Source organism: Sphaerodactylus townsendi, linkage group LG08 (assembly GCF_021028975.2).
Source record: "Sphaerodactylus townsendi isolate TG3544 linkage group LG08, MPM_Stown_v2.3, whole genome shotgun sequence".
Taxonomy (NCBI): Eukaryota; Metazoa; Chordata; class Lepidosauria; order Squamata; family Sphaerodactylidae; genus Sphaerodactylus; species Sphaerodactylus townsendi.
The window spans coordinates 79,694,160-79,718,709 of NC_059432.1; the positions used below are offsets into that span (position 1 = coordinate 79,694,160).

The 24,550-nt window shown below is 42.4% G+C and overlaps 1 protein-coding gene across 1 annotated transcript in view; it reads right to left on the reverse strand.

Annotated features, from left to right (window-relative positions):
* Window positions 1-1,070: 1,070 nt before the first annotated feature.
* The window catches only part of WDFY1 (WD repeat and FYVE domain containing 1), a 32,186-nt gene continuing 8,706 nt past the window's right edge, over window positions 1,071-24,550 (reverse strand). Inside the window, exons 4-12 of the mRNA XM_048506111.1 lie at window positions 22,330-22,384; window positions 19,970-20,120; window positions 17,772-17,884; window positions 12,809-12,935; window positions 11,205-11,310; window positions 9,570-9,671; window positions 6,481-6,611; window positions 5,298-5,406; window positions 1,071-3,306 (exon numbers count right to left, since the gene is read on the reverse strand). Coding sequence (XP_048362068.1) covers window positions 3,247-3,306; window positions 5,298-5,406; window positions 6,481-6,611; window positions 9,570-9,671; window positions 11,205-11,310; window positions 12,809-12,935; window positions 17,772-17,884; window positions 19,970-20,120; window positions 22,330-22,384 — 954 coding nt within the window. The 3' untranslated portion in view covers window positions 1,071-3,246. The remainder of the gene's footprint in view (window positions 3,307-5,297; window positions 5,407-6,480; window positions 6,612-9,569; window positions 9,672-11,204; window positions 11,311-12,808; window positions 12,936-17,771; window positions 17,885-19,969; window positions 20,121-22,329; window positions 22,385-24,550) is intronic.

Genomic DNA, 24,550 nt, shown 5'->3' on the forward strand with positions numbered 1-24,550 from the left:
TACATCATTCCAATGGATATCAAGAAGATGGTACATGGACAAGAATTACAAATGGAATGCTGGAAGCATAAAGAAGTGGACAGGCCTTTTTACCATGTATTGGAAGTGTAGAAAAGGTTAAAAAAAGGGGGGGGGATGCATGCAGAAAATCTTAAAAATCAAATTTGAAATGGATGCTAAGACTGTGTTATTAGACAAATTGCCAAAAATATATATATTCAGAACTGTCTCAATATTTGATAACAGTGGCCAGAGTAACACTTGCAACAAATGGAAGAATGTCCAAGCCAAGAGAATTGAGATAATAAACTAATGGAATATGCAACAATGACAAAACTAATACATTTTGCAAGTAAGTGACCAATTTAGGAATTCTGATATAAATGGAAAGCATACTATTTATATTATTCCCTTCAAAATAGGTAAGAATAATGGTGCAAGTAAAGCATATTGTTGAAATTATGTATATAAATTATAATTAACTTTGATGATATATTGTATATTAGATTGAAAAGGTGTTTAAAAGAAAACAAATGATTAATCAGTATGAAAATTGATGTGAATACAACTTTTATTACATTAGAAAGTTGGAAGATGTTTATCAGTGTTTTGAAAGCAACTGTAGGCTCTTACCTTTCTATGTGCTCACGCCAAGAAGAGTGCCAGGATGGCAAGCCTGCCAGTAGCAGAGAGGATTCGATATTTGTTCCTCACTACCACACACCTGGCTCTGGCTCTCTTGGCCTTGACACTGATGAACTCATAATTCTGAGGTCACACCTGTCACATGCTTGCAAGTCATAAGATATTGCTGCTTCCTCTGATCTGAAGCACTGTTCCCCTCAAGGGTGATGTACATACACTAGCCGTGGACATTTGAGGAGATAGCCTGCGCATGCTCCTTTACAGATTTCAGTTCTAAGTCAAAAACTCCTCCCCCAGGTTTTATATAACACAACTCAATTTGATGGGCTATTTATTTAACTATATTTTAAAATAAAAGTACATATCACAAGGAAGCAGTTGTCCCAGAAGACATATATCATAAGGAACAAGAGAAACAAAATGACTATCAGGAAATAGTTGTTTTTTAATTGTATAATTTTTTTTTAAAGACATGGACAGTAACAACAGAATCTCAGATAACAAAAGGATACAGAATTTCACAAGAACAAAGCTACTGGCAGCCAAAAATACATAAGTACTTGTTGCTTCTCACTGAAGAAAAGATGTGGAAAAAAATGGTATATGCATCAAATCAAGTCTCAGTAGCTGCACAATACTGGGACAATTTTCGTTACAATGCTCAGCAAGACTCCCCTCCCCACCCCCATACACACACACACCATTTTCTATACAAACAACAGTGTCATCGTGAGCAGAGTCTTTGAGTCACTGAAAAACTTCAACGTCTACAGATGTATGAATTGGTGTTTTGCCAAAAGCATTTCTCCATATGTACTTTTTTTTACACTAACACTTATTAATGTTAATTCCATTTGCTACAAAAAAATATATTCCTCGGCAATGAAGCAAATTCAGCATCCTCAGGCAAAAGACTGAGGGAAGATTTAAAATGGAATTACCAAGGAGGTAGAAGCTATTATTCTGCAGTTTATACTGTTAATCATTAGGAAGCCAGGTCATAGGAGCGTACGTGTTAGTAGAGAAGACAAAATAGGCAGCTGGGGGCTTGTCTGACAATGGCCAGCTAGACCAATTTGTGAAGACTAAACATGAGGAAATATGCAAGATAATGTCCACTTTAAAAAAAGATACAAACATCTTCAAGTCATGGTAGTGTTTTCATAAGACGGATGAACATTTGCAGCTACAGTTAAGTTTCTCTCTGGGCACTGAGGTGAAGTGACTTCTTCTTCAAACCATCCCAGTGAAAACTGAAGTTTCACTTCTGCTACAGCAGTCCAATAAGGCATCAAGTAGGGCAAATTTACAAGTTCAGTGGGGTTACCATCTTAAGCCTTTTAACGATATCAAAGTCAGAGAAGAGGTATATTCTCCATACGGATTGTGCTATTCTTCAATGATTTATGCAGCATTTGTTGCTGAAATATTGTATCCCTCCTTGTTCATTCCGGAAGACACAGTTTTCCCACAACCAAGTTGCCTGTTATCTTAGACTTAGACCCTTAGCAACAATTGTGTCTTTTCTGAAGTCTCCATCAGTTGTCAGGAAACCAACATTTCAGAAGACTATAGCATGCACATTGACTTATGACAAACTCAAAAGGACAATTTCACCCTTCAGATAAATTCCAAGTATACATATACCAAAAACAAGAACAAACTGAGGATAAACACTTGCTTCTTGAGGGATTTACATATAGCTACAGAATCAACACTCACCATGATAATTTTCCAAGAGAAATCAATGGGATCTGAAATACATCTTTTATTATTTACTAGGGACTCTGGGTGGTAAACAGCAAACACTACAACACAACAAGAGATTATTCCTTCTGGTTCAAAGGAGCTTGATTGGTACAGTCATGTCAGTTTTTATCTTTGCAGGGAAGAGGTTTATGTTTTAGTGCTTTGCCAGGTACAAAAATCCACTCCAAGAAGATTTGAGATAATTTTCATGTTTCAAAAATCCAAACATTAACCAGACTTTGCAAAGAATTATCAACTACATTTGCAAAAAATACTCCCATAAGCTCTATCCACACTTATCCCTATTGCAATGGGGGGAGGGGGGGGACGGGGACGGGGACGAGGCTTTCTTCCTTCTTTCAACGTTTTATTCAATCTTCCAGCAAGGCAGCCATCTTAGTAACTGTTCAGAAGACAACTGGAGTCTACAGCAACAATTCACTAGGGCTGAGAATAAGTTACTATTATTTGCACAGGTTTTTGTCACTATACTTATTTTAACCCTTTGCCACTGTACAATATATTTTGGCAGAGAAAAAGGACACTAACCACTATGAGCAGGTCTAGTCACAGATATTCCTTTTAGCTCAGACTTCCGGCTGAACTCAAAGCCTCGTCTATGTTTGTTTCACAGGGTATGAGCTTGGCCTTTCTGCATCCACCAGCACTTCCAGTAAGCACTAAAGAAGAATTCTGCTCCACAAAAAAAGGAGTCACGCTGTCCACTGGGGGGGGGAGGGGGGGGGAGGGACAGAATTCACCGAGTCAAGCAGCCAGTGTTTTTGTATCAAATGTCGCAGAAGGAGGTTCTTCCATTTGGTACATCAGGGATGCTCTCATGGCAGACAGACATCAACGGGAGCTGAAACCAGTTGCAAGGCTGCAACCCACGACAGGTGTCATGTCCCATATCTGAAGAACAAAACACACCTGTGACACAGGACTCTTATGTGGCTTACAACCTTTGCCTCCTTAAGTTAAACAGCTGCCTAATCCTCAGATGTTGGAGGCTTCCTGCTTGCAAGCAGGCCACAGAGAACAAGAGAGGATTCTGCGCCGAATTTGGTACAGCTTTAGTCAAAGACGGAACAGAATACCCAGGAAGTTAATGGAAATAAGGATCTGTAGGAAATGAACATTAAATGTTATCTGCCTCCGGGGTACACATCACCTCTTTGACCAAAGTTTCAAAAATGATCCAAATGAATGCTCCAGGAAAATGATCTTAAATGAACAGACAATTAAACTTTCAAACAGCTTCATCTCCACCCCCACCAAGTAACTGGAATGTTTTATTCCTAATGCACTGAAAAAATAATCAGGGCCTATTTTAAAAGGAAGAACAGGATAATTATTTCACTTATGAATAAGTGGCCTGATGATATTAAGCAATATCTTCTGATGATTATTTTCAATAGTCTGTTGGTCATGCTGGCTAAAAAGTGAACATTCAGGCTGAACACATCATAACTGTGAGGTCAAGCGGATCAGAGCTCTCCTTCTGTCACACTCTGCTTGTGCTTGTGAACTTTCCATGTGTATTTGGCTGGAAGCTGTCTATAATATCTGGCCCAATTCAGCAAGCCAATTCTTTTTTTTTTAATTTACTAATAATGAGATATGCCTCCGATATATAGACCAGGTCTTTATTATTAGAGTATATTTTGGATGACAAATTCTTACAATTCAAGATATTATGCATGTATCTACACAGAGCTACAAGGTGTTAGGGGCTAGTCTCCTTTTCAAGAGACAGGCTGAGGTCCTCTGCCGGTACAGAAACACCTAGAAAAGACTAGTGCTCCAGAATGGGCCACAATCCATTGCACATTTCAGAAGTGCACCTGCACAGCAACAGAGACACTGCCTTCTCCACTGCATGGCATCCTAAGGTACTGACTCCAAGGCAGCTGTGCTAGTCCCAGAAAAAGACTAAGGATACTGCCTAATAAGAGCAGAAGTGACATAGAAGAAGAAGAGTTTGGATTTATATCCCCCTTTTCTCTCCTGTAGGAGACTCAAAGGGGCTTACAATCTCCTTGCCCTTCCCCCCTCACAACAAACACCCTGTGAGGTAGGTGGGGCTGAGAGAGCTCCAGAAAGCTGTGACTAGCCCAAGGTCACCCAGCTGGCGTGTGTGGGAGTGTACAGGCTAATCTGAATTCCCCAGATAAGCCTCCACAGCTCAGGTGGCAGAGCTGGGAATCAAACCCGGTTCCTCCAGATTAGATACACGAGCTCTTAGCCTCCTATGTCACATAGTGGTTAAGAGCAGGTGTACTCTAATCTGAAGGAACCAGGTTTGATTCCTTGCTCTGCTGCTTGAGCTGTGGAGGCTTCTCTGCGGAATTTAGATTAGCCTGTGCACAGTTCTTTGGAGCTCTCTCAGCCCCACCTACCTCACAGGGTGTTTGTTGTGAGGGGGGAAGGAAAGGAGTTTGTAAGCCCCTCTGAGTCTCTTTATAGGAGAGAAAGTGGGGGATATAAATCCAACTCTTCTTCTAGTAAGTGGTGACAGGCTAGTTCTGGTGGCCCAAGGAACTGCAGATACTACACCTCTGCATTGTCCCAAATGTCAGTTAACCATCACTTCTATATATTCAGAAGAAGAGTTTGGATTTATACTCACTTTTCTCAACCATAAAAAGTGTGAAAGTGGCTTACAAGCTCCTCCCCTTCCTCTCCCCACAACAGACACCTTGTGAGGTAGGTGGGGCTGAAAGAGTTCTGAGAGAACTGTGACTGGCCCAAGGACACTCAGCAAGCATCTTGTGGAGGTGTGGAGAAACAAACGAGGTCCACCACATTAGACTCCACTGCTCTTAACCACTATACCATGTGGCTTCTCCTTAGCCCATTCACTAGAATGTATGTCTCAAAATGCAGGAGGAGAAAGGTCTTACCTTTACTACACGATCACTTCCGCATGTCACCATCAGCCCCCTTGAGATGTCCATGGCCATGTGGGAAATGTTATGTTTTCCTTCGTGAAAAGTTGCCAAAGAAGTGCGACTGAAAAAAAAAGAGCCCCCCCAAAATGAACAGAGTTCAAATGAGGAGACATTGATCAAGTTGGGCCTGACAAGTTATTTCAATACAGAAAGCACTTCAGAAAAATACATTTTCTTAAGAGCGAATAAGCCAAGCCTGAGAATAGCACCATCATCTGAATGACATTTAAACAACTAGCCAGCTCATTAAGGTCTTAATCAATTCTAAATATGCAGAAGTGATACACACAGACCTCTGGCCTCTCTGTTGATCTGCAGACATCTTTGCATGTAAGAAGAGCAGTAATTAAACCTCTGATGTATTAAAAAAATTGACTGGTTGAAGGATGTCTACCCACCATCCCAGTCATGTGCTGTGGTGAATGCCTTGACTAATGAAGCTAAGAAGGTTATTTGTGAGGGTTGTCCTCCCACTTCATGTAGGATACACTTCTACAACATCTGTAAGTGGCAGTTCACTGTATTTCACCAGGACTGATGTGGCACTGGCTCTCAGTTGCCTCGCAAGCTTTCAGGAGAGCAGGGGAGATCCAATGCATAACTCATTCATAACAGTAGTATGACAAAGAGGGAGTCTGACTAACTTGTAACAGATAAGCCATGGGCTTGGAAGGCATTACACAGGAGGGATGAGAAAAAACTCCGGAAACTTCCCTCCACTCAATCTCCACCCCTCAGGAATCTTAAGAATTTTATCAGTTTTATGACTCTCGGAGGCTCTCACCATTCCACTGCTCCTGTAAGCATTTTCATTTCTCATCAGGCTGCTGGGAAAGGAGTTCCTCTTTATCTCATGTACAAAGTCTTATTTCCCAGCATACCTGAGGAGTCTCCCACACAGATACCGACATTTGTTTTTTTGGTGGAAAGGCCAAATGTTCTGCTTCCACCATCCACCAAGAGCCAGCTGGTTTACTGTTAGATAAGCTGACTTAATCAGAGATAACTACAGCCCTATGAAATAATCTTCTTCTACCTGAGAATGTCTACTTTAAGTGACGGCAAGAGCAAACTCTTGAGTAGAAAAAGGGTCACTACAATGAACACTAAATGGGCCACTTCCAAAGATACTTACTCTTCATCTTTGATTGAGTCGAAACAAGAGTCACAGACTCGGACCTGAAATTCAAAGCCCATGATGGGATAGCTGGAGCGCTTTGTGCTGCACTTGCCACACACCGCCTGGCCACATTTCCTGCAGTGATGCTGGGTGAGGGAATTGAAAACAAAAGCACAGTCATTGAAGGAAAAAGGGAGAAATCCCCAGCGGTCTGCAACCTGTGGCTCTCCAGATGTTCATAGACTACAATTCCCATCAGCCCCTGCCAGAATGGCCAATTGGGAATTGTAGTCCATGAATATCTGGAGAGCCACAGGTTGAAGACCCCTGTCCCAGCCATTCAAGAGGAGCAATGGGGCCAGTTCCTGCCGACAGAATGGGAGAAAGTGAAATACTGGCAGCAGAAGTGACATGTGCATCGTCCCATTCCGTTTGGTACTCTTTGCGGGGCTCACTTTGGGTTAATGAAATTGAAACCTTTAATGGCATTTAAAAAATATATATAATATGCAATAGGCTTGAACAATATAAAATTTAAGATAATTAAATAAAACAATCTTTTTTAAAAAAAGAAAGGACTAAAAGTTCTGTTTGGTGAAAAATTTGGAATGTGTGTTGACAACGACACACAGAAATCTGGCCATAGTTTCCAGTATTGAGACAGAGTTGCTATCTAACAAAAACAGAGTTTTGGCAGCATCCACAATGCTGTCTAGGCCAGAGAAAAGGGGTTCAAGTAAGTTTTTCCGCACAGAGTCGTAAAAAGGGCAGTGGTGAAGGACATGGTGGACAGTTTCCTCCAATCCAAGGGCACTTTGGGTTAGTTTGCTTGATGATATCCGGAAGACCACCTATCATCCACACAGAGAGGCATGGGTGGTTGCAAGGATAACAGGATAATTGCTCAGTGGCTCACATGGCTAGCCTCCCCCTGAACTGCAGGCATGAAATGGAAATGAATTTGTTCTTTGAAAAGGTGCTGGAGACCCTTCCCCACAAAGCAGGTAAATCTGTCAAAACACCTCCACCTACAGTAGGGTCCGTTAGTGCAAGCAGCATCCCAAGTGATGCTTCATTCACGGCCTGCGTCACAATTAGCATTTTGCCAACAGGCTCAGATGTGCAGAATCAGCAGCTGAAAATGTTTTCCAGGGCTGAATGGAAAGTTGGGTTTTGTTTGTTTCCTTTGCAGCTGATGACAAACCAAACCCTCAAGGATGAAACAACCACTCAGACATCTTACTTCAAATGAAGCCACAAGTCTGCCTCCCTGAGCTTAAGTCAAAGCATCAGCCCAACTGGGGATTTGACAGAACAGCAAAACATGGCATAGAAATATTTAAAGAATAACCAGTTTTTCACGTCGTAGATTTATGGTTGTTACTGGTGTGTTACATGATGCCTGGGTGTCTTTTCTTAAACAAGAGTGTCTTCTGAAGGGCTATCATTTAGCTCAGCACCAAACAGCAAAGTTTTGGGTTGGATCCCAAGCACCCAAACAGAGCTGTCCTCTAAGGAACAGACTTTTCGGCCTGCTTGATGACTCCTGAAATGCAGTAGTGGGCTGTGTGTGCCCTCAGGATAGCAAGGGAAGACACTTGGCAGCCTGTAGCTCAGAGGGAGGGAAGGACATAGTGAGACATCTTGTATGCATGGAAGTGCCCTTACCAAGACTGCCAGGAGATGGAAGACAGTGGTGATAGAAAATGCTGTTCTTCTTGATGGTAGAATTTTTGTGGAAAGTGGTTATATAAGTGCCACAGATAATAATTACCTTCCTACAGTACGCACACTGGGTGTGTACTACTGCCATGTACTGATGCACAAAGTCTTTGATGCCAATAAAGGCGTGTGTTCCTCCCTTTCATAATCCTAGAAACTTAGGGACACCTCATGAAATTGATAGGGTTGAATTCAGTAAAAGGATTTCCCTGTCACCTCTCCTTTCTGGCCGCAAACTCTGGCTGCCCCACTCACCACAGAATATAAGCCTCCAATCAGGCTCTGAACTATAAAACCTGCAAAACACATTTTACCTTTCTGCATTCAATGGGAGCCGAATGGTTTAAATCCCTCATTTTGCGTTCAGGCTCACCTTTAGTAAACTGTTTTAAATCTTAGGAACTCACCCAACATCCACTGTTTGCCTTACAATATATTCTTCTCCACTTTTCTATTTCGTTTTCCCCCCAAATGTAACCAAATCCTGGCCATTTTTAAAGACCTATCCTTTGAGAAATCCCTTCTTGTCAGATCAGCAACCCAAAGAGATGACTTTTCCAGAGATAAGGGGCCTACAGCAGGAGAGAATACAGCAGTAAACACCCCGCTGGCGAACAGATGGAATTGACTGCTATAAGACACAGGACTGGCCTAAAGCTTATGCAGTTTCAACAGGGGATTAGTTAAGTTTATGGATATATATTTTGCTGTACTGCATACTGCATAAGGCAGAAAGAGAGCTTTTTATTTCACCTCTACTTGTTCAGAACGGCTTGATAATTGCAAAGGATCTTGATCAAGAGATTGGGAAAATTTTGTTAGAAGACAAGGATGTAACCGTCTCTCAGCAGGTAGCAAAGTTTTGTGCAGTAGCTTATAATAAACGTAAGGTCCTACTTAGGGAACAAGCTGAAAGTCAAATATTTATTCAACTAGTTAATTACTTAATAATGGTTGTACTCTGCTTGGACCTGAAATTCTGCTCAGACTATAAATGGTGTTATGGATGTATGTTTTTTCTCCTTTTTTAAAACTGGCCTTTGGCAGTATTAAACTATTAAGCTAAAAAGTTGATGGAAAGGAAGGCTGCTTAAAAGGAGATTCCATGTTCTGAAACTGTATGCCAAAGACCCTTCCGTTTTTGCAGGAAGGGGCAGATAACCACAGGAAAAAGCTATTGCCTTTATCCTCTGCTGATGGAAGCAGCTTGCTGACCTGAGTGGGAAATGGATTGCTGGACAAGATGGGCTCTTAGTGTAATCTTGGACGACTTCTGTTTTTTGTAGAATTAAAAACCAACCACTCTGTATTTCACAAAAGGACATGCGACCAACCTGGTACACACCCTGAAACCTCTCTCCAAGCAAGAAGCATGGCCTCACCTGCCTCAGGCCCAAGGTCTTGGTGTCCCACATCTGTTTTATATTCCAGAAGAAAGGCTGTTCACATTTCTGACAGGAATCACTTTCCAACCACTGAGGGGCCTAGAAATGTGGGCAACAGAGATTTTTGTTTTCCATTTGAACAAACAAAAGCCTCTCCAAGCTGAGGTGAATGCCACAAGCGTTGCAAAGAAAGTATTTTCGCTTTGCATCAACAACGTCAGTAGAAAAGCATTAGCACGATTCATCTGAACCAGGAGACCTGAAAGCCCTGTCCCTCAACTTCAAGCGCGGCTTGTAAAACCTATCACCCTCCAGACACAATTAAACTAATTCAGTGTCAAGCTGTGTGCAGGAGGGGGGTTGTTGAACTGGTGGCTGCTTCCCAGATCTGCGTGTGCCTCCCACACTTTGCCCTCAGCTGTGGCATTTCTGATACCATCTTGTTAATGAGGAAGCCTTCTCAGCCGCCTCTGAATTATTGGCTTGCTGCAGGGCTTGAAGCTCCCCTCTTTTCAGTGTTTGGATGATTAAGAAGAGACTCTGAATAATTGGAAAAGTCAAAGCCTTCCACAGTCAAACAATTATGCCTTCCGTTTTCCAGTCATAAACTGACGTTCAACACACGTCCTTGTTTCCAAGCACTATAGATGCCATTCAAAGCAATTAACCAAACCATTGGCTAGGTCTATCTTCAGCATATGCATTCGCTTCTATTCTTGTCCTCACTGCTGATAGGGATGACTGCTGAGATAACATGGGAAAAAAAAACCAGGAATTTTTCCTAATCGGCTGCTCTATAGGAACACACTTACAGATTTGCCTAATAAAAAACATACAAAAACCCTCACTTTAGAAGAGACACTCCTCATACATTCACTTTAGCAAAATAGTGTTGAAATGGGTAACATAAAACTGAATCTGTGGTCTATAGGCCATTTTAGGAATCTATGAAGTCTCGTCGTTACCTTTGATTTGCTTTAACAAGCATGTTTTCAGCCCTCACGGCTACTGAAATAAGCTTGAAAATACAGTGGCTCTGTAGTGAAAAGATCAAGTGAAACAACCTCAAAGTAACTACTTTGAAGTACCAAGATGCCTAAAATATACAGGCACCAACCAGAATTCATGTTGCTGCATCTTGTGCCTTCCAACCAAGCTCTGGAACATGACTTCAGCTTGTGGTTGTTCCCAGTGTGACCTCTGCAGTCCAAGAGACATGCAGAAGAAAGCTGGAAGCACTACTGAGCCGAGCCCACAGATGTTAGAGTCGTGGTGGCGAACCTATGGCACTCCAGATGTTCATGGACTACAATTCCCATTGATGGTAATTGTAGTCCATGAACATCTGGAGTGCCATAGGTTCACCACTACTGTGCTAGAGATTTGGAAGGAGTTTTTTTAGTCATTCCACCATGAAATACTACTTGAAAACACAGCAACCAAGGAGACACTCAACTTGACCCAGGCTTGGCTTCTACAAGTGTCACTCCAAGGTTCTCTTGATACCAGGATAGCTTTTCAGTGGAAGCTTGTTAATGGGCCAACATGAGCAACAGATTGCAGAAATGTGGCAGAGTTATCGTCTTATCAACACTCTTGTGTAAAAACCTTTGATCTACTGACACACCCTACCTCCTCTCTGGTAACATCCATGTTCCAAACTGCAATTCCTCCATCAGCAGAACAGGAAACCAGCTGTCGTGTGAAATGGATGTAGCAAAGGGCCTGCACCTTGTCACTGTAAGGAAAAACAGACTGCATTTTTTAGTGCAGGGTGTTAAGGAAAAGCAGCAATGCAGAGACTCCTGACTTCTAATGCAACTTGAAAGGTCACATCGGCGATAGCAAAGTTTAGTGAAACAATACTGCAAGCAAAGTGGTTTTTCTGTGTTACAATGTCTAAGAAGCAAGTGGCTTCATCAAGAAAATGTAGGTACAAAATCATAACTGCATTATACATGTGGAGGGTGGGGTGATTTTTTGCTCTTTATTTCCGGTTTACGAAGGGAGGATCCCAATGTCATGAGCCAAACCTCACAGCTTTTGACGTGACACTGACTGTCACTGAAAATATGGCAAAGCCAACGATACATTAAAGAGATTCAAACTAGTTCATAGCCAGTTTAGGAGGTCTCATTGCTGTTCTCCTCCTGGCAATTTTCTTATCCTTCATCTTTCAATTAAGGATAACAATTTGGGGATGACTTGCAAAACCACCCATCTTGTCATTTGTTAGATCTATTTTAAGGAGGAATTCACATGCATGTACAAACCTGCAGGCATATCATGGTACTGAAAACTACCAACAGATAATCTTTCCAAGAACTCTGTTCACCTTTACAAGGAAGTGTATATAACTGCACAGATTTACTAGTACTGTGTATTGTGGGGAGAGGGGGGAGGGAGAAATGAGCCCTTGGAAATTGTGTGACCTGCAGTACTGTCACATGGTAAACCTGAAGGGAACAGGATAGTGTGTGCCGGGGGAGTTCACAACAACGGGTTTAAACTACCCAGTTAATTTGTTAGCTTCCATTTTCCCATTTCTCCATTTTGCAGAATTGAACTTTAAATTCATTGATTAAAACAGAGCTCATTCATAACTGAATTCCAAATCAAAAGCCAAGTGATGGTATTTTGCCCTAGATTTGGGCCATTTATGCACCTGTGATCTCCTCTGCAGTGAGTGTTCATTCCCTTGGGGGGAATCTCCTTATAATGTACACATTTTACCCTCCTTGAAACTCACTGCGCCTCAGCTGAGAGAAACCCTGTGGCTTTCAAATCCTGGAAAAGCTCAACTCTTACAGAGTTGCAGATAAAGGGAAAACAAAAAGTATGTGTTTTGCTTTCTATAGGTCTTCTTGCTCCACTCAGCTTTCCCTTCCTGCACAACAGAAGTTCCTCAGGCAGGGATAGAGCCAGGAAGTGAGGGGCAGGCAGGAGGGCAGATCCACATGGCTGTGGTGTGCTTCACAGCAGAAAAATCCCATTTTGCTAAGAAAACAGTGGGAAAAACCCACCATGAAGCACACAACTGTGTGGAAAGCTGTAAGTGTGCACAAGTCCCTGCTCTCCACCCTTTGAGAACTAACTAGCATATTCTTTATCATGGTAAAGCTATTTCTTCTCCAAGTAGCCCAGTGCCTGCTAGCTTGCTTATTCTTTTACCTGTGTGCAATTTCAGCAAGCAAGTTAACAAACAGCCTATGCTGGCAAAAGAAAATACAACATACTGATGGCCTTGAAGCAGCAGTGTCCGGCCTTTCCTTCCACCGATATCCCACATGATTATGCTGTGATCTGATGCTCCAGAGAAGAGCAACCGCTGAGCAGGATCCCACCACAGGGAAGCAATACTTCCTAGGTTCAGAAAAGAGTGAGACGCATGGGCAAAGCATCCAGAGACTGTTAAGTTTTAGGTACAGGTTGCTTTCTGACCACTCACCTCTTCCCAGCTAACAGAAACAATACTGTGCCTCTTCTTGCTACAGCTGCCCCTTAGAGAGTAGTTACATGACCTCATGAGCCACAGTTCCCGCAGAACGGTACCATCTGACAGGTTGTACTTAGCCATTTAATTAAAAAGATATCTGAAGAAAAACTTCCAAGATGTTACAAGGAAATAAAGAGCTGAATTTAGATTTATTTTCCCCAATCTTTCAGTTTATCATTAGATTTTTATACCACTCTTTCCTTACCAAAGCAGGACTCTTGGCGGGTGACACACACTTATCATTTATTCACTTCATACCCCTGCCATAGTGGAGTGATTTACCTAATAAAATATACAGTAATGTAAAGCCTGTATCACGGCACATAATTAAATCAAGATGGAGTTTCTGGATTTTCCCTAAACCCTAAGCCCTAAACCCAGAAAACCACAGAAGGGAGGGGTGAAAGAAGAAGGGAAGAAGGGAAAAGGGGGCGATGGATTAATGGAACCATACCCCATTGCTGTTCTCAACTATAAGCCTAGTAGAACAGCTCCATCTTATAGGCCCTATGGAATTAAGATATGTCCCGCAGGGCCCAGTCACATTTGACAGATAATTCAATCAGGCCAGAGCTGAAAAAGTCCTGGCTCAAGTTGAGGACAGCGAGACACTTTTCGGGCCATGGACTACCAGCAAGTTGTTACCGGTAGAGTGTAATACTCTATGGAAGACGTATTATGAGAGACAGTCTTGCAGGTATGCTGATAAGGGCTTTAAACATCAGCACTAAAACCTTGAACTGGAGTTGGAACCTGGAGCCAATGCAGCTGATAGGACACAGGCTGAACGTGTGCACTCCATGAGAACCTGCAAAGCTGCATTTTGAACAAACTGGAGCTTCTAGATCAGACCCAGGGGCAGCCCTGCATATAGTGAGTTACAGTAATCCAATCTGGAGGTCACTACTGTATGGATCTCTGCAGGGTAAGATAGGTAGGGCACCAGTTGGTTGACCTGGCGGAGATGGAAGAAATGCCAGCCTGGAAACATTTGTGACCTAGGCCTCCACAGAAAGGGATCACACCCAGGCCCTTGACAGGTGGCTTAGGTGTTACCTGCATGCCATCAAGAGCTGGAAGCTGACACAAAAACAGTACTATAGGGAGGGAAGGCAGCATCATATAGCCTGATCTCATCAGATCTCAGAAGCTAAGAAGACAGTACTTGGAAGGGAGATCTCCGAGGAAGACTCTGTAGAGGAAGGTGATGGCAAACCACCTCTGCTTAATCACTTGCCTTGAAAACCTCACCAGGGGTTGCTACAAAATGCCTGCAACTTGATGGCACTTTACACACACCCAACAGTATTTACAAGAAGCGGTGCCTTAAAAAGTGAGCACAGGATCTGTCACAACAAAGTGGGAGAAAATCAGTAACCTTAGGGATGAGCACCCGTATGCTCTCCAGAAAATCATCATAATTTTTTTGCTATGTCAGACTAAAAATGCATCCAGTCCAGCCTCCTATTTCCCACAGTGTTCAGACAGAGGTCCCAGAAACTCACAAGCGGAGGCACAAAGGCCAAAAGCTTTGTGGTCCCCCAGTAATGAGAAGTCAGGATAATCCTTTCAAACTACAAAATCAGAGATTCCACACGGCAGCTCCTGCACCCCTTCTCTTTCACTTTACACTTCACCTCACAAATGACAGCAAACTAATCAAGTGTTTAATGCAATATGAAAATGGTAAATTGTCTGTCCTGGGCAAAACAAGAGTTCTTCCACATATTCCCACTAGCACACATTTATAATTTATTTCCACAGCACAGAAGCTGGTGTCAACTTGAAAAGTTCTCCTGCACTGTCAATGGAGACATGTGGAACTCACCTGAAGACAAAAAGGTTGGCTCACAACCCACCTAATAGAGCTCTGATGGGGGGGGGGGGGGGGGGGATTCGTGTGTAAATAAGGTAGGTCTATGTCAGACCCAATCCTTCACTAGCTTGACTCCATTTCATTTTCTTTTACCACTCAAGAAGAGAGGAGGTTGAAAGAGGAAACCTAGCTAAGCAAAAACTGAGTTTTCCAGAACATGGTATAACTCAGCCAAGTCTGATCTCTTCAAATTACGATGCCCATTGAGAGGAATCCTACTGGAAAGGCTTCTTCATAAGCAATGGACAATATTAGTATTACAAACACACTACAAACTTAAAAACGATACCTATGCATGTACCGGTAGGAGCTGTCTGAAATAAAAGAATTCAGTATTGGTGAATAACCCTCATACACAACGATGCATGACCTTTAGCTTCTGCTTTCAAATAGGGGAGACTTTCCAACCTGCTCCTGACAACAGCTTCTGAAATTTACTCTTGATGATCACCCTCTTTTGCCTGAGAGTTTATCCAAACCAGCTGTGTAATCCAAGTTTATTTTATTGTTTGCACAGCAGAGTCCCTGCTGTTGACTTTATTTCTACCCAATTCTTATTGCCCAGTATTTATATCCTGCGGCAAGGTACATAGAAACTGGCATTCTTCTCAGAAGCACAACTGCATTCAGTTAATCAGTGCCAGCCTCTACGTGTGTGTATAGCTGTGCGCCTTATCACGGGGCCCACTTCACTGTTAGCAGCCACCAAGTCAACAAAGGAAAGTAAATTCCACTTAGCTATCTCGGATCTACAAAACAATCTCAAAGCACCTGGTAACCGCTGCAGTCAAAGGGAGCTAGACTTCAGTGATGCCTGAAGAAGAAGCCATCTAGGACTTAAAAGCCCTTCTGCCCCACTGAACTCAAAGCAGCATATAACTGTAACAACCAGTTTGGGGATGCTATCTCAACTGACACTAAGAAGCAGGATCTGAATCACATTTCCACTGGTGAGTCCTCATCAACTTCCTCATCTTTTAGCCACAATCCCCTTCTACTAGCTAAGAGCCCAGAGTGCTGAGATTGCACATTCCAGACAAGTGACATACAGAGTTTACTGGGATAGGCAGAACCAGTTCATAACAGCTGGGACAGACCTCTGTTTTAAGTGATCTCTGTCTCTTTGCAACAATCAGTTTTAAAACATTTTGAACGAGGGCAGGGTACTGTCCTGAACTTAATCTTCAAACCTGAGACTTGGGAAGAAAGAAGAAGACATCTGTAAGAAAGCGAAATGAAACTTTCTTCTGGCATTTCACAAACGGATATGCTTGAGAACCAGCATGTATACTAGTCAAGAAGATCTGGAAGTTCAAATCCCCACTCTGCTACAAAAACTTGCTGGTGACCTTGGGCCAGTCCCACACACTCAGAGTAGTCTACCTTACATAGCACCAAGAAGTAAAATCCTGATAAGATCACCCACTATTATACACAGCCAAGGAAACATTAATAAATGAAACAGGGATAGCAATGAGTCTTGCCGCTTCTAGAAACTGAACGTTATGTCATTTATACTCCATCTTTCTCCACGATGGGGAGAAAGCAAAGAAGCTGATATCATTCTCCTCTCCTTAATTTTATACTCACAACAACCCTGTGAAGTATGTTAGGCCAAAAAGTGTGACTAACCCAAAATCATCCAGCACATTTCCAGGGCAGAATGGGTATTTGAATCTCAGTCTCCCAGATAAAGTAACCTTAAAAAATCCCCCAAGATTATTGGTTGCCTAGGAAACATCTTCTAACATATGCTTAACACAAAAAAAATATGTTACTGTTTGAATAAATACAAGGCGCACAGCTCTGTAGCAGGCCTAGAAACCATCAGTTTTTATGGGAATGTGCTCAGATACAGTTATTTGCAATGTGGCCATCTAGTGGCAAAATTGTTTAATACACTGAAGTTAAGGGAGATGAGCTCATTTTGGAGTTTACCTACAGATCCAGCAGACTCTTATCTATTTCTTCTCAGGATTAACCCAGTTTGAACTTTCACCCAATGAAAGTTCATCCCAGAAAATCTTTGCATGTGAAAAACTTCAAACTGGATAGTCCAAATTGGTCTTTTCCCCACAAATATGCAAAGCTGCTTGTACCAGAGCCAGGGAAACTGGTCCACTGAGCCCAGCATGATCTATTCCAACAGGTAGTGACTTTCCAAAGAGCCACACAGAGCGCTTTCCTGGTTCAGCTCACCAAAATTGTCTAGCTGGAGAATGCACCTAACAACTTACACAGGAAAAGCATGTACTATAAGAAGACAAGGAAGGAAAAGAATATCATTTCTAACAGGGCTTACTGCCACCCACTTCCTGTAAGTGCAGGGAGAGACCCTCCCAAACCCTGCCCTTAGCAACAGTAGCTTGCACTCTGCATGAGAAAGACCACAGATAAACTGGTGGCACACACCACAGTAGAATGCAGGTACAGTTGAAAGATGGCAAAAGAGCACATTCTTAGCAAAGCGTCATTCTGCATCATAATACCGTGTTTCCTCAAATATAAGAAAGTCTTATATTAATTTTTGCTCCCCAAGATGCGCTATGTCTTATTTTTAAGGGAATGTCTTATTTTTCCGCTCCACAGCTGCATGCTCTGGTGTTCTGTTCGACGGGCATGCTTCCCAAAAAAAACTTTGCTACATCTTACTTTTGGGGGATGCTTTATACTTAGCACTTCAGCAAAACCTCTACTACGTCTTATTTTCAGGGGATGTCTTATTTTCAGGGAAGCAGGGTAATAGGAGGAAGTGTTCAACTGCATCCATGCCTCCTAAGGGTAAAGACTGGCATTTTGTTTAGCACCAAAGGAATGTAAATTTTACCTTCATGACCCTTGAGAGTTGTAATAACTGAACATGTGTTCTGATCCAGCTTCAGCAGTGTTATCTGCCCGGAATAGTCACCAACAAAGGCATGTTGGGTTTCAAAGTCATATCTGTGCACAACTAAGTCAAGGAATGACATGCCACATTCCAGATCTCCATTTAACAAGCAGCAGAGCCTTCTAACCAGCTGTGTGACAGAACAAAATCTATGTTCAAGTTGCAGAGCAACATAGACATAAGGTCTCATGCTGTTGTGTGCTGGGATCCCATGGGCGTTGGTTAAGAGGACGTTCACAGGACACAGAAAGGGTTAGCTAGAAACAAAACATCCTAATTTAATATGAAGAAAAGACCACTAAATTGCTTCACATGGAACACTGATTCTCAAATGGTTACCTAAACAGGGCAAATACAAGTTTAATTCAACAAGTCATGTGTGCTGTGCTCCAGCACACCCCAGAAAATCTCTTGTAAGAATCTGGGGGACTCATAAGCAGGAAAAGAAGACCTCATGTGCTCCAATGAAGCTGTCAGTACAGCTGGCTCTGTTGTCCTTTCTGTAGTGTTTCACTTCGGCCTATTTCACAGCTCAGTAACCTGAAGACAAAAATCATGGGAAGGCGCATAAACTGTATCCCAGTGCAACACTTTGAACTGGACTTGTGGACCACTTATCATGAAGGCTTGCTTCCACCAGTCGAAATCAATGTGCACTTTTAATCGCACCATTTCCAAAGCTATGAATGAAACCCTCAACGTTTGTGAAACCTCATGGTTTACTACTGAGAACACGATAGCTACTGCGATGCCTATTTGCTTAACTCTCTCTAACCAGTCCATTCCCTTTTGTATTTAGGAAGCTCCTGATAATGAAATGATAATTTCTGCCTTGCTTTTAATGACTCCAACAACAAGGGTCATGCCAAGACAACCTGGGTCATGCCAAGGCCCTCTGAAGAAGTGAAAGCCTGTGCAATCAACCACTCTTCTGGGGAAACAGTATTAGATTCTTAGAGCGGACAGTTGGCATGACCTCAAAGACAAGAGTGCCTACTTCATCCTACAGGATCGTGATTGAAATCACATTTCTCCAATGGACTCATTTAACATCAGTAAGTGGGTCTCATACTCTTCTTTTGCTGATGGGAAACAAAGACTGCCTAGTAAGTAATGAGAGACATCACAGGCCCATGGCAAGAACTAATGACATTGGCAGAGTGTAAAGAAAACCCCTGGATGTATGGGGAACTGGTTCTAAAATACAGCTTCTAATGGCTGGTTCTCAAAAGGAACGGAGAGGTTGTTAATGCTGAAACTCCCAGCACAAGGGAATTACCATGTATCAAGGCAGCAAACCAGTCCTAGGAAAAGCCCTTGGCCCTTATACTCTGCTGGCCCTTCAAGGCAACCAGTTAGCCACAATGTAAATCAGGATCCCCGACTGATACCCCACTGGTTGTCTTATAATTCTTGGCAATCCATATGGCATCTATAGCTGAACACTGTTTTACAATAGCCAAGCAAGAAGAGATGTCCATTTTACGGCTTTTTAAAACTGAAGTGGGCCCCCCAAATGTTGTCTATGAGTCAAAGCGTGTGTATGTATGTGAGATACAAAATAAATGGCAGCAAATTCTTAATGGCCCAACAGATGCAATAAAACAGATATGAAACAAAGAACTCCTAGTCAGAAACTGGGAACCTCTGAGAAACTCATATTAGTGATCTGAGGATACCCCCAACCTATACTTGGCCCTTTGCTGTAGGCTACCATTCCAATATTACACAAGGACAGCACAACCAACAGTCTACTAACATTTAGTAGATAACCCTCCAAAAAATATTATACACCTCCCTCCCCCAATTTTTACAGGACATAACTATCTTATATGCAAATGAAAGATGATCACTCTTTTTTTCTGATGGCATCCCTGGAAAAACCTAGTCTTGCACTGGAGTAAATACTGTTTATGGCACAAGTGGTGAACTGTTTGGCTAGCCAAGAATCTTACAGCAATGTTGCATTTGGCTGTGCTACTTGCCAATGAAGCTGTAGCAGAGATCAAAAATCAAATGGTCTCTGTGATAATAGCAAATTCAGATAGATGAGATGAAGAGATGAAGCCCGCCATGTGATCTGAATGAAAACATGAAAATCCCCACATTTCTTATGGTATATCCACTTGGAAGGATACTGTAGACAAGAGGCCCAGGAGGTGAAATAATGTCTTCCCAGCATGTTTCCACTCCTGGTGCACATCCAGCTGACACATTTATCATGACCGGTACTGATAACCCACTCAGCTTCCACGCAGAAGATAACTGAAGACACTCGATTCTGATGAGCTGCAGAAACATAGACAGAACAACCACTTACAGCTAAAATATTTACATAGACACCTTCAATGGAAGAGATAGTCTCCATACTTATGACTCCACCAGAAATGTAAGCTCTGCTGCCTTCCTGTACATTGCATAATTGGAGTGGGGGGGAGGGGAGAATTCAAGATCTGTCCAGATTCCCAGGAGGCCTCTACGGCTCCCCGTGACTTTCGGAAAAGCAGTGCTCTAACACAGAAGCCCACTCATGTTTCCACGATAGCACAGTCCATAGCATTAAGGTGGTCAGTGGAAAGCAACCCACTGCTGTTCCACCCATGTGCCACCTGACGTATATTTGATTGCATGGATGAGACAAAGGCACAAAACAGTGAAAGTAACTTCAGTTCTGAAGTGATAGGAGAAGATTCCAATGATCAGTGGCATTCTGGGAAACAAAGAGAGCTACATGATACACACAGCTCATTTTTTAAAAAAAATGAAAAAGAAGTGTTCTCTTACCACTCTCCCTAAGCTGCTTTCATCTAAAATATACTTCCCGGCTATTGAAGTTCACAAGGGGGAAAGATACCCTAAGCAAGGTACTAGTTCCTGAAGGAAGGTGATGATTTTCAGTGGCTGGAGCAGATGTGAGGGAGGTTCAATTACATAGGTGTCAAACTCCCAGCCCTCCAGATGTTATGGACTACAGTTCCCATCATCCCCTGCCAGCATGATGCTGGCAGGGGGTGATGGGGACTGTAGTCCATAACATCTGGAGGGGTGAGAGTTTGACACTTGTGAATTAGTCTATCCTCTCCCATGCCGGTCTCCCAATCAGAACTGCACCCTTAAGGATTGCCCTGGGAGGAAAACGTCATGTGAAAAAATATTATAGAGGTACACGTAACAAGCGACTGCCCTTAGTTACAGCTACCAGAATGACAAAAGACTGCACTGCACTGCCCTTTGAGGACTTATTTTGCATTTAACACCAAACCAAAGTATGTTTATATAAAGATTCCTTGTTGTTTGTCATTCCCTTCACACAGAAATCTGAAGCTCCTTGTCCATTAAAGACAAACCAGCAGCTCAACTTCAACAACCAGCACATTCTCTACACAGGGTTGAAATAAATTACAGCTGGGCAAAGAGAACAGGGAGTGTTGTGCTCCCTCCCATAAGAATCAGTTTTAGGAGAGAAGAATTTTTCTGGATTGAAAAAACAAACGATCTGCTTTGGAATAAAGGGCCTTCTGTTGCCACTTCTAAACACAAGGTCTCCTTTAAAAGAGAGACATTCTTTCCTGCTGCAAAATGACAAGAAGTCATGAGATGGATTTGCTCCTACTGGCTTGGCCTTGTGAGAGAAAAGGAATGCTTATTCGTGGAGCACCACAGGCCTGCCCCTTTGAGCATGTGACCAAGACTGTAGCTTATTCTATACCCGTTCCACTGTGTTATGTGCAGATGTTCTTGCCTCCCACATCCTCATGACCACTGAGAAAGTTGTCCTGAAAAGAACAGAAGCAGAAGTACACAGAAGACAAACATTTTCCAGCACCTCTGACTGGAGTAAGCCTTATTGCATTGCCCAAAGGAAGGGTTTTTCCAAAGCCTGTGGGAATTTTCTATGACAGATCTTTGTACTACAAAACAGCAGCACAGAAAAGTAATTACGTTAGTGGTAGATTATGCTTCTCCCTTCATTTTCTGCTACTGTTGGCCATAACTCATGAGAAATTCAAAATCTGGAGAAGGCCACATGATGATGAAATGTCTTCACCAAGAGTGGATTCTCCACCAAGATCCATTCCCATCTTACCAAGGATGCACACTAACAGCATGTTTGCACACATGCATGCTAAAAAAAGGAAGTGCAAGAGAAAAAACTGTCCTAGGAAACATGGTCACTATATGTGCATTCATGCATACATGCACATACACAAAAAATGAAAAAAAAAAGCACCCAGAAATTCTCTAATGAGAAACCTTAGTTTGCTTTTTGGCCCCATTTCAATGGTAAAAATCAGTATTACCATTATTGTGGTAAAAGGTACCTCCATTTAAAAATGTTATGTCAAATAATTATATCAATTAACAGACTGAGGCAAGCTGCTACTTTGGTTTGCAAACAGGAATAATCTATGCAAACATTTGACATGGGTTACAATTCAGCCTAATTTTTTCTAATTAAAAATCACATACAAAGTAACCCGTTTCATTGGTTTATTACCTGGGTAGGTCCTGATGAAATTCATCTTATTAAAGTCTTCTGAGATATGAAATTCCTGAAACCAAAAATGAAGAAACACTTAAGAGCCAAGCAGCAGAGAATGAAAGTGGCACCAGAACATACAGAGAGGCTTCCTCATGCCCTCCAAGGCAAAACCATTTGCAAAAGGTTGCATACTTGCAACTTACAATTTTCAGTGGAGAATGCTGAAAACTTGCTATGGGTATGATTACTGCGGATTACTTACGAGGGAAGAAGGAAATTTTTACAAGTTTTAGTAGGAGGGAGAGTGAGTGAAGGGACTTGTTTGGCACCCAGATTAACATTACCTTTGCCAGACAGCTTCTTATAAAGTATTACAGAAACATCACTTAAACTGGATTTAAATTGTGAAAATAAGCATAAGCTAGAAAGGGGAACTCAGACTCTTTCAGCTGTTTTGGTGAACTGAATTGGCTTTCTCATAGGTTGGGCTTCATTCGGGATTTCTGAAGAAAGACTTCAAAGAAAGCCCAGGACGGAGTCCCTAACCATCGTGAGCATGTGGGCATCTTTGGAATTGTTACCCAAGGCAGAGAGGAGAGCCACAAAATGACTGTTGCAAGAGGCAGAGCCTGCCTCAAAATGGCCACCACAGAGGACTAAGCCATACACACAACCAGGGGAAGCGGAGTTATAGGAGACAAGAGGAATTTCTTTTTTAGAAAATTATAATGCAATAGAGGAATGAAAGACAGAATAAAATGAATGCTGGCGGAAGGTGCTATAAACAATATTGCTTTACTCCTTAAGGCCAATCTGATCTCCAATAGCCAATCAGAACCCTAGCACCCCCCCCACTCCCGGGCCCCAACCATTTTATAAGAAAAAACTGGTGACCACCCAGGTAAACAAATGTCATGGTGTCCATGGGCATCATATTGGAAATCCCTATCCTGAGAACTGCAACCTAGCACAACAAAGAGAATAAAACATACATCAGGGGTATGCGGCCCAGGTCATTACCAAATACAGCTGTTATCATCATTTTACATACGAGTCTCTAGGCCCTCAAATAAGCAACAGTCAGTCTGTGCATGTTGTTGAAGCAAGGAAACACAAATGACATTCAGGCTTTGTGGAAGTTCTATGTCTAAGAGCTCATTTACAAATTCTAGAAAACCATGTGATTGCAAACAAGCTCCCTGGGCCTGTACGACTTCAGAATGAGCCAGGAACAATGAAACATCACCGCAGTCTGCTACATAAAAGATGCCCTGCAGAGGGAAAACTGACAGGTCTGAGGGAAGACTGTCAGAACCCTTCTCACTGCCATATTCATTTTTGATTGGCAAGAAATGCCTGATAAGACACAAAGGGTTACTTTGCAAATATTCTGGACAGAGAACATAAGAACATAAGAACTAGCCTGCTGGATCAGACCAGAGTCCATCTAGTCCAGCATTCTGCTACTCGCAGTGGCCCACCAGGTGCCTATGGGAGCTCACATGCAGGATATGAAAGCAATGGCCTTCTGCTGCTGCTGCTCCTGAGCACCTGGTCTGCTAAGGCATTAGCAATCTGAGATCAAGGAGGATCAAGATTGGTAGCCATAGATTGACTTCTCCTCCATAAATCTGTCCAAGCCCTTTTTAAAGCTATCCAGGTTAGTGGCCATCACCACCTCCTGTGGCAGCATATTCCAAACACCAATCCCTGCGTTAACGTGAAGAAGTGTTTCCTTTTATTAGTCCTAATTCTTCCCCCCAGCATTTTCAATGAATGCCCCCTGGTTCTAGTATTGTGAGAAAGAGAGAAAAATTTCTCTCTGTCAACATTTTCTACCCCATGCATAATTTTTATAGACTTCAATCATATCCCCCCTCAGACGTCTCCTCTCCAAACTAAAGAGTCTAAACGCTGCAGCCTCTCCTCATAAGGAAGGTGCTCCAATCCTTCAATCATCCTCGTTGCCCTTCTCTGCACTTTTTCTATCTCTTCGATATCCTTTTTGAGATGTGGCGACCAGAACTGAACACAGTACTCAAATATAGCGATCGCACCGCGATAACTTATATAAGGGCATGACAATCTTTGCAGTTTTATTCTCAATTCCTTTCCTAATTATCCCCAGCATAGAGTTTGCCTTTTTCACCACTGCCATGCATTTAGTTGACATTCCCATGGAACTATCAACTAAGAAGCCCAAATCCCTTTCCTGGTCTGTGACTGATAGCACTGA